The following is a 10,155-nucleotide window of genomic DNA, read 5'->3' on the forward strand; positions in this document are numbered from 1 at the left end:
TGTAAAGAGTGATGTCACAGAGGGGAGGAGTGGGTGACGTTATTCTGTAGTCAGAAAGGGAGGGGAAGGAGAGGGAGGGAGAGAAAAAGGAAGCTCCTCGATAAGTTTTCTGTGTATATTTCTCCAAAGTTACACAAACTTTCACAAACCAAAGGTATGACTGGAAGCCCTGAGGGGATCAACATGAGGAAGAGAGAGATCTGAAGGGAGGAGCGGACACCAGTTTGTCTGAAGTTGTGCACAGCTGATGACAACATCAAATATTAACACTTTTTAAGGCCTTGGGCCTCGAGTGACTAGAGAGGTAAGTAAGACACTGTTCTTCTTTAGAAATGGAAACTGTAGGCAGACTTTGCACACTCATAACACAGCACTAACACAACACACTGGCAGATTCATGCAGCTAGCGTGTTTGTGAGTAGATTTTCCACAGCAGCACTGTATGTGTGTGTGTGAACTTACTGGTTGTTAACTGACGCTGGTTGTAAGTACAAGAACACAACTGTGTAACATTACAGGCAGAGAGGAATCCATTACTTTTTTCCTCTGTAATTCTTCAAAGTACATAAAAAGTGAAAGTACATGTTGATCCCATACTTCCTTTTCTGATATCTCAGATCCTGGACAGAGAAACAGGAAGACAATGTCCTCCGAACTGGACTCCAGTCTCACCAGTATCGACTGGCTGCCTCAGCTGGGATTCAGCAGCCTGCGCTCGGGGAGAGAGCGAGGAGGAGGAGGAGAGAGGGAGAAGAAGAAAGACCGTGGGAGAGATAGAGGAGACTTTCTACCCTCAGTGCCGGACCCCTCCCCTTCAAACTCCAAGGGGAAGCCCCCTCACAGCTATGCTACTCTCATCGCCATGGCAATAGCAGCTGCCCCTGAGAGGAAGTTAAGTTTGAATGACATCTACACCTGGATCAGTGACACCTTCCCCTACTACAGCCGAGCTGGCCGAGGATGGAAAGTAAGCTTTAATGTAGAACAGTAACATTACCAGAGTACTACAGTTCTTATAAATTTGGCACTAAAGTGAAACCTTGAATTTTTGTATCATTCAGACCAGTCACTTTTTTGACTTGTCTAAATTGTTTTCACAGAACTCTATTCGGCATAATCTGTCCCTTAATAAATGCTTCAGGAAGGTTCCTCGGCCCCAGAATGACCCCGGCAAGGTTAAATATGTTTTATATTAACATAATGAAAGCATAAATGTGCTTTTATTAAATTGTGTATGATATCAGGTAAAGAAAATGTCTGAAAGAGTCTAAAGCTAGAAACTATATTTACAGGGTTCCTATTGGACGATGGATGTACCTGCAGATGCAAACCAAGCAAGGGCGCCAAAGCGTCCTTATCCAGAGGAGGAAGAGGAAAAGCAGAATGTATGCTTTTTAATATCATTCATTCTTTGTGAGAAATCAAACTTCATGAATGTTAATAACTAGCATTTAAAGCTCCTGGTAGGATCTGTAGAGTCGTGTTGATTTTGGTGCCCCCTGTGGCCACAGCAGGAAGAACACTTTTACTGATCTTGTCCTGTACATATTAACACCATTTTGCTCACAAAAATGTAAACCCTCTTCATCTTTCCCCCCACTGAGGGGATGGCAGGCTTACAGAATAACTATCTAGAAACACTGCAGCCCCTTCATGAAGCTGTTGTCTTTGTTGTAGTTAGCGGTCAAAATGATACATCTGTCCTATTTTAGTGTTTTATTACCCTGATAATACTCCACTAGCTTTAAAAAAAAACTTCTTTTCAAACATAGATTAAAGGTTGATTATTTAGAAATAAAAAGGTATCAACTCAAATTTCAAAGGAGCTTGTTATCAGGATCAGATTTGACCTGAAACACACAAAACTTTAACACAGTCTTTCTACTTAACATCTTGGGTTAACACTTTTCCAACTTCTTTTGCATTATTTTTCTCAATCAAGATCAGATCTGTTTGTAAATATCAACTTTCAATACATTTTGGGGGAATTTGACCCTTTCAATGCCAGTTTAAGTGCAAAAAAAAGATTTTTGTTGTGCAAAAACAAAAAAGAAAGAAATGTTTCTTATTCTACATGCAAATTGAATTTCTTTGAAGGAGATAATCACAGACATGTATGTGTAAAAAAAAAAAGAGCAATAACTCAGATTTTTTAGATTTTTCTTTTTTTTTCTTGTTTTTTTTTAAAAGATTTTGCTAAATTGTTACCCTGAGGGTGTTTATGTCCACAAATGGACACCATGCATGAACAGCAGTAAAAAACACATAATTTTTCCCACCTTTTGGGCATTTAATATGAATCAAGATCTAATGCGACCATACATATCAAAATATTTAATACTTTTTGGTAATTTAACCATTTATAGGGCCTGTGCAAGTGAAAAACCCTGATATAATGTACAAAACACAAAAGATGAAATATTTTTTATATACATCATGCAAATCAGACTTTCCTTGAAGGGGATTATCACAGCTATGAATGTGTAAATAATCAGCACCAACTGTTATTTAAATGCATTTTTATTATTTAACTGTTAAGATTTTATTAAACTGTTATAAATAATAACACTACAAGAAACCAGGAAAAAAGAAGGCAGTTTCCCCTGATTCCAGATTTGATGGCAAACAGGAAAACTGCAAATTTGAAGCAATGACTTCAGAATGAAAGTCTAATATCATAAAATGCCCTTTTTTTTGTTTTGTTTTGTTTTTTGTTTTTTAAACTGGGATACAAGGGCTGGCCTGATGCTGGCCCGCACTCACATTCATCACTCATACATCATCATGCAGTAATGTGACGCACAGAACATGGTGTCAGAGTCAGGACAGTTAGAAATATGCAGACAGCATGACAGCAACTTTCCTAATTTTGTCTTATTTTGAGTCATTTTGGTAAAAACAGCTCTCATAACATTGTTTAAAACAACTGTCAAGAGGAACAGTCATATCAGTGTTATGTCCATATTTTGCACCTTTTGTTGTGCATTTGTATAAGCAATAATATCATGCCAAATCACAAGTGCTAGGGTAACAGCAGTGTAGCACGCTTTTACTTATTGTTTTACCATTAACTGATTGATTGGTTGATTTGTAGAAAAATTTGAATATATATTACTTCTAGTCTGAATGAAAATATTATTACTCTTTTAAAAGTTACATAAAATGTTAAAAATGAATCCTTAACTTGAACCATTCCGTTTTTACCATCCTGTGGGATTTTTTATATCTTTTCCAACATTTAAACAGTATTCCTGCACTGTTACAGGTTCCTCGGGTAGAGGGGACACAAGTAGAGAGAGAACCTTCTCCTCTTCAACCACAACCAGTCTCTATCACAGACCCCCAGCTCCTCAACACAGAGACTCCAGGAGCCATTCAGCAACAGTCCACCCATCCTGCCTCTCTCTCTCCTCCCCCATGCAAGGTACAAACACTCTCTCTCTCCTCCATTACCCTATTTTTTTTATTATGAAACTGCACTCATGAAATCTTTTATCTTTGCAGCAACCGTCACCCTACATGCCAAGCCCTGTGTCCAGTCTTCCTGTCCCTCATCCCTCTGCTACCCCTCCAGCTGGGCACCAACCTCCCGTCCCCATCAACTCCTTTCACCCCCCTCACCCCCCTGGCTCTACTTTCTCCCTCCCTGCTGCTTCTGCTACACCTCTGTCTACTCCAGCTGCTCCCTCTTTCTCTGATGCATCCCTCTCCTTTCCTGCTTGCTCTGGGCCCGTTTCTGTCTCCACCTTCTCCTCCACTCCCAGCTCTGTTTGCACCATGTCTGGACCCCCTCATTCCTCTGTATCCATCACCCCTGCATCCATCACCGTTCCTCCTGCCATCTCCCAGAGCTCCTCCACAGATCCTCTGCTGCGTTTCACCTTCGATGAGCTGAATTTACCAGACTTATATGCATCTTTCAAATCAATTTTCAAGACAATGCGGGACAGAGGAGGATCTCAGTGTGAGTGGGACTTTTTTCTGTGTCACTGAATAAGAAAATGCATGTATAAAGAGGTTTATTAATTATATTTTGGTCTTTTTTTCAGCGGAGATTACTCCCCTGACCAGTCTAAACAACGACACTACCCCTCTACACACTCCCACACTCCTACCACTGTCTCCTCACCCTACACCTCTTCCACCTGCACCACTTGCACCAGCTACACTGCTTCCACCACCTGCACACCCTCCTGAGACGGAGCGCATCCCACAATACAGTAAGCCTTTAATGACCCCGTCAACTCCAGACATGTCTAAAGTTAAATAAAACCACCAGAGGTGAGTTTTTTCTAAAATGTCCCTTCTCTCTTCCTGTAGCAGTGCCAGCAGACTGGTTCAGTAATCCAGATTCTCTGAAGGAAAGCTGCCGCATCGCCAGCAGCCTAGACTGGGCCAACATTGACCTTTCTGGACACCCAGGTCTGCGCTGTGTATAGGGACCTACTTTTACCTACTTCGGGTTAAATCTGTAGACCTTTTTAACCATGCCCATGACAATCAGATTTTTTTAAGTTCAACCAAATTAATGCTACGTTCCACAAATTGCTGTTTTCTGAGAAGGAGAGACCTTAAATGCTTTGTTAATAAGTGTATTAATAAGGATGTCACTCTTCTTTTTAAATAAAGATTTAGTTTCTTTATCATTTTTCTTATAAAACAACATGAATAGAATAGATGGAGTGCTGTTATCCCAGGCCACAGCAGATGCAATAGAAACAAAAATATAAATCTGAAGTAGCCTCCCATAAAAAGAAATCCTATAATAAAAAAAAAAACTCTAAAAATCATTTTTGGTTTATAATTTGAATCTCCACTTTAAAAAATGTTGAGTATTTCTTCTTAAACATAAAGATCTAATGCTTTCCTTTCATCATATATCATCATAATGAAACTGAATATTTTTGGCTTTTTAAGTTATGTTCTATAGAACAGTGTCATATCAACCAAATGGAAAAATAAACTGGACCGTTTTTCATCTTTTACATCTAAGAGGATTTAAAAAATATATTTATCTTATTAGATCAAGCAATAAGAGACATAAACAGATAAAAATAGAGAAAAGAATAGAAAAAAATAACATAGCTGAATTGAATTAAAAAAACATCTGCAAATCATCTTAAGTTTAGCCAGTTTGCACACACATACACACGAAAGACTAGTTTTGCAGGTCTTGAACCTGTGCAAATGGCAGTAAAAGAAAGTGTCCAATCCACAGAGCATGCATGTAATACCAATCTTCAGTTTATAATGCAATACTCCCAGAAACATGATAGTCTTCCCAGAAATGTAATTGCAGTTTCCTACTTCAAAAATAATAACTGCCTTTGCAGCGATTTATTACATTTGTGTGAACGAAAGAAATCTCCCACCTTAATAAACTGTAATTATATCTCACAAATGCGACATGAACATGAAAACTATTCATTGGTTGTTGGTTATTGAAAAACTTACAGTGGGTTCAATCAGCTTGAGCTCAAGTCACATACAAAAACATATTCATGAAACAGGAAGTCGTTTTTTCAGTCTTAAAACACTGGCAGAGCTATGAATCTTAGCAGAGTGGATAAAAATGTGTCAAAACAGAGCTCTGAGGAAGTTATAAATAACTTACAGAAACATTGCTCACCACGCTAGTTTCATTGTTTTAAAATAACTTAAAATCCATGTCTGCTTAGAAGTTGTTTTTAGGGAGTTTGTGCCCTGTCTGTTTAAGACACTGCAACTTACTTTAATAGGGGGAGCCAGCACAGCCTTGTACTGTGAGTTTTGTTCACATTTGCCAGCTCTCTATGAACTATAAAAAGACTTATATTTGGATCAGATGAACCCAATCTGAAGGCTTAATTCAAGAAAAACTCTTGGATTTTGCAGAATATTCCAAAACGAATATCAATCCTCTTATCATTCAAAAATGTTATGCTAAAATTTGTGGCTCTATGAATGTTAGAGAACTCTGAGAAAGACTTCCTGTTTCATGGCAAACAAAAAAATCACCATGTCGTGTTTTTTGATGTGATTTGAGCTTAAAATGACTTTAACCCATTGGGAGTTGTTAAAAGGCTCCAATAAACAATCATCACAACTTTAGTTTTCATGTTTGAATTAAATTTGTGGGATGTTGATACAGTTTTGAGAAACAAGGATTTTTACCTTCCTACAAACCTAATAAATTCACACATAAGTAATAGTTTTGTGTTTGCAGGAGGCAACTGCTATCACATTTGTGGGATTATTACATTAAAGCTGTAGCTTTGTATTACGTTTGCGGGTTATTATGTTTGTGGGAAGTTATTACGTTTGCAAGTGTTAAAACACACCAAAGGGAAAATTGACGCAACCTGCAAACAAACTGCAAGAAAACCGCTCTGCCAATCACAAGTGCTTGTATATAAAGGAAGGAATGATAAAACTGTTACAAAACAGCTCCTGTCATATGCAAATAAGCCTTGGTGCTTAAAGAAACTAATTCACAAGTTTCAACAAACTGCTGCAGCCATACACCTACAACTTAAAATTAGTGACAAAATTGAAACATGTTCAGAGGCACAAAACTTAAACAGCATTAGTCATAAATGCCTGCATTAATAAATAAATCAGGCAAAACATCTGCAGCCAGATGTGTCTGCCTCTGAGTCATTTTGCATCATATATAAAGTGTCTTTTGAGTGCAGCTTGTTTGGTTTTAGGTCTTTTTGCAATTTGTTTTGAGCAAATGCAGCAGAGGATTTAAAAGCCTTTTCCCCCAGTTCAGTTCTGACCTTTGGAACAGGCAGTGAGGAAAGGTCCTGAGACAGAAGATAATACATTTCTTAGGTCAGAAGTTATGAAGAAAGAAGACAGACTTGTAGATAAGAATACACTAGTGTAGGACCATTGAAAATGTGTATACAACAAACAGTTTCTCTGAGAAAGATCAGTTACATGCAGTATGTGACTTGTCCAGTCACATTTCAAGAGGAGGGACTACAAGAATTTAAATACATCCAATCCGATTGATCATTTTATATCCCAGCACACAGAACTACAATGAAGAATCAGCTACTTCAATTTTTAACATCTGCACTGGTATCAGGCCTGATTTTCACTACAAGTCTATCTCTACTTTTCACCACTGAAACTTCTCTCTCTCTCTCTCTCTCTCTCTCTCTCTCTCTCTCTCTCTCTCTGCAGACCTACTGGAGAGCATGCGCCAGGCGGAGCTCTGTGACTGGGCCCTGGACCCGACGCTCTTCACCTCCCTCTGCGACTCCCTGAACCGCTTCTTCACTCAGAAAGGCATGATCACCTCTGGGAGCAACTCCCCTCAAGCTGTGGGTGCTCCTAATTCCCTGCACAACCAACCCTTCACCTCCAATCCACCCCCTACCCTCGCCAGCCTCACTCACCCTTCACCTCTTCCCTACTGCCCCACTCTCCCCCCTGCCAGTGGAATACAGCCGCCCCGGAGGCCTCTGCAGGTACAGGGACTGCAAAGACCTCAGCCCACACAACCTGCAAACACAACTGGTGAGACAACACAGTATGCTTCAAAAAGTCTGTTTAGAGTTTCGCTTCAAGAGCAGCTCTTTAAGAAAAGGTTCAAACTTTCAAGTTTGGTTGATATTTAACGTTAAGCTGTCATAAAAAGTACTGAACAGTTTTGACTAATGGAGGGGCAGCATGAAATATGCACCCACATGTCCCGTTAGCTTTCTGTTTTGTCTCTTGTATTTATTTTGACTACAAAAATTAAGATATCATACACAATGTAATAAAATCCCCATACAGGCTGTTTGATTTGAAAAAATAACACAACTTTTAGGAACCATACAAATCTTCTGTGCTTTAATTTTTAAAATTTCAAAAGATATGTGTCTCTTAAACTCTCAGCAGAAGGTACCAGCAAATATTTGTGATGCACTGAAAAACCTAAAAAGTTGGCAACAGCGGGACTGTAACGCATCATTATGCTTTTGTCGATACACATTAGATGGTATCACTTAGGTGTCCAAGTGGGATTTCACATTGCCTTATGGTGTTGAAGAGGCACTTAGTGTAAACTAGAAAAGCACTCAGAGAGTGCAGACCTCCGCCATTAGCCCTATCTCCCAATAATAAAGAATCCTTTAAAAAATTCCTGGATCCAGACGGTGATCCGGATCATTCCCAAAATCTAATCAGTTCTTCCTTATGCCATTTGTGACATTTCCTGAAAATTTCATCAAAATCCGTCCGTAACTTTTTGAGTTATGTTGCTAACAAATAAACTAACTAACTAACTAACTAAATAACAAACCCTGCTGATCACATAACCTCCTTGGCAGAGGTAAAAGTACACACAATCGGATATTGTCTCACTATTTCGCCTCCGTGTGCTACACACAAATTGCAACAGAAGTGCATTAAGCGTAGTTCCTTGAGTGTCCACTTAAGGCTGGCTGCAAAAGGCTCTTGAAGTCCCATACACCATAGTATACCATAGTAATGCCCATTTTAACAGCAGGATAAACATATTTACAGCAGGGTTTAAAAAAAAGGTTTTAAAAAAAAATTGCTCTGAATAGCTTAGATTTTTACTGGCACACAGGGTTGAATTCTTTATGTAACTCATCTGCTTTAATTATTTTAATTATCTTTTTCTACTTCCAGACTTACTGTATTAATGCTGGTGACTGGTAGGGGGCACAGGTACCTTGGCGGTCTAAGGCGCTACCCATGTAGCAGGTGGCCTGGGTTTGAATCCGGCCCGTGACCCTCTACCCTCATGTCCTTCCCCACTCTCTCTTCTGTTTCTGACTCTATTCACTGTCCTCTATAGAATAAGGGCATGAAAAGCCCAAAAATAAATCTTTTTTTTTTTTTTTTTTTTTTAAAGGTCACTGTAATCCCCCGACATCTGAAAAGTCTTAAAAGAGTTACAGGGTTTTGATGATGTGCTACAAAGTCAACTATGTTTGGCCATCTTTTTGGCCTCAGTGTGTAGGACTTCTGGCACCAGTGACGCCCGTGACGTGCAAGCGTCTCGATCGCCATGCGTGGATTTTCAGTTTGATTGCATGTTAACAAGTCAGTGCTTTCAGACTGCCTGCATGTGCGCCGCATCTCACACGGCTGATACACCGGGCTCATGATGAAAGGAGAGCCATATTTACATCGTTGTAGCACATATGCAAATAGAATGTTTACAGTGTTTCTTGATAACCCCGAGGAAGGCCACAAGCTTAAATATGTTTGATAAAGTTGTTTTCTAGAGAGCAACTATTAGTGAAGCTTTATGTCTCTACAGTGGTTGCAAATGTCACAGGAAAGATAAACACCGTATGAATGCTTTTGTGGTTTGTGCTTTTCAAAGTAAAAGCCCGGTTTAGCATTTCTCTAGAGAAACTCCGTTCACTTGTACAGAATGCTTTTATTTTAAATAAATCCCGACAAACTTCCATTGTACACTGAATCAAGTCACTTTTAGGGGGGTTTACTGAGGTAAAACCTATGAAGAAGGACAGGGATTTGAGAGCAGGGAGATGTGGCTGACACGCAGCAAACTCGCGCCCTGTGTGAAAGCTGCACCGGCAGGAGCCGGAGCCGGAGCAGACATGCGCAGCACACGCAAGCAGCAAAACACACTCCCAGTCTGAAACAGGCTTTACTCTGTTATTTACTATTACTCCACCATTACTGTATATTTATCCATTGCTGTGCATTTATCTGTGTGTCTTTCAGCTGGTATGCAGCCTCAATCGATGAACTCTCGACCACGTCCTCCATTGAGAAATCTGCACAGCAACAGCGAGGAGATCCAGGATGACTTTGACTGGGATTCTTTGCTTGCTTGACCCTCAAAGACTGCGGGGAGAAACATTTTTAACTGAACATTTCAGAGAAATAACCATCTGCACACAACTCTGTGCAGCTGTTGAGGATCTTGAAGCTTCTTTGAAAGCTAGACTGGGATAAAGCTTGTCAATTATTACTGAATGCTGTATTTCAAGTTTATATTCATTGTTGTATTCATTGTCATTGAGTGTTTCTGCAGGTTATAAGCAGGGTGTTTTTATGTATTTGAGTTATAAACATGTTCAGCTGAGAAAATAAAGTTCAAATATATTCATGTTGTATTGAGCAGTAAAAAAAAGCAAACATGGGATAATGACATACTTCTACAAGCATGAAAGA

At 39.4% G+C, this 10,155-nt stretch overlaps 1 protein-coding gene across 1 annotated transcript; it reads left to right on the plus strand.

The window, feature by feature from the left end:
- Nucleotides 1-72: 72 nt before the first annotated feature.
- foxj2 (forkhead box J2) lies at nt 73-10,022 on the plus strand. The gene is made up of 10 exons (XM_041792491.1): nt 73-304; nt 618-967; nt 1,101-1,175; nt 1,293-1,385; nt 3,266-3,424; nt 3,505-3,964; nt 4,050-4,220; nt 4,321-4,422; nt 7,174-7,509; nt 9,703-10,022. The coding sequence occupies exons 2-10, from the start codon at nt 644-646 to the stop codon at nt 9,813-9,815; spliced, it is 1,833 nt and encodes a 610-aa protein (XP_041648425.1). The 5' UTR covers nt 73-304; nt 618-643; the 3' UTR covers nt 9,816-10,022.
- The last annotated feature ends 133 nt before the right edge of the window (nt 10,023-10,155 follow it).

The sequence above is a fragment of the Cheilinus undulatus genome, linkage group 8 (assembly GCF_018320785.1).
Source record: "Cheilinus undulatus linkage group 8, ASM1832078v1, whole genome shotgun sequence".
NCBI classification, from domain to species: Eukaryota; Metazoa; Chordata; class Actinopteri; order Labriformes; family Labridae; genus Cheilinus; species Cheilinus undulatus.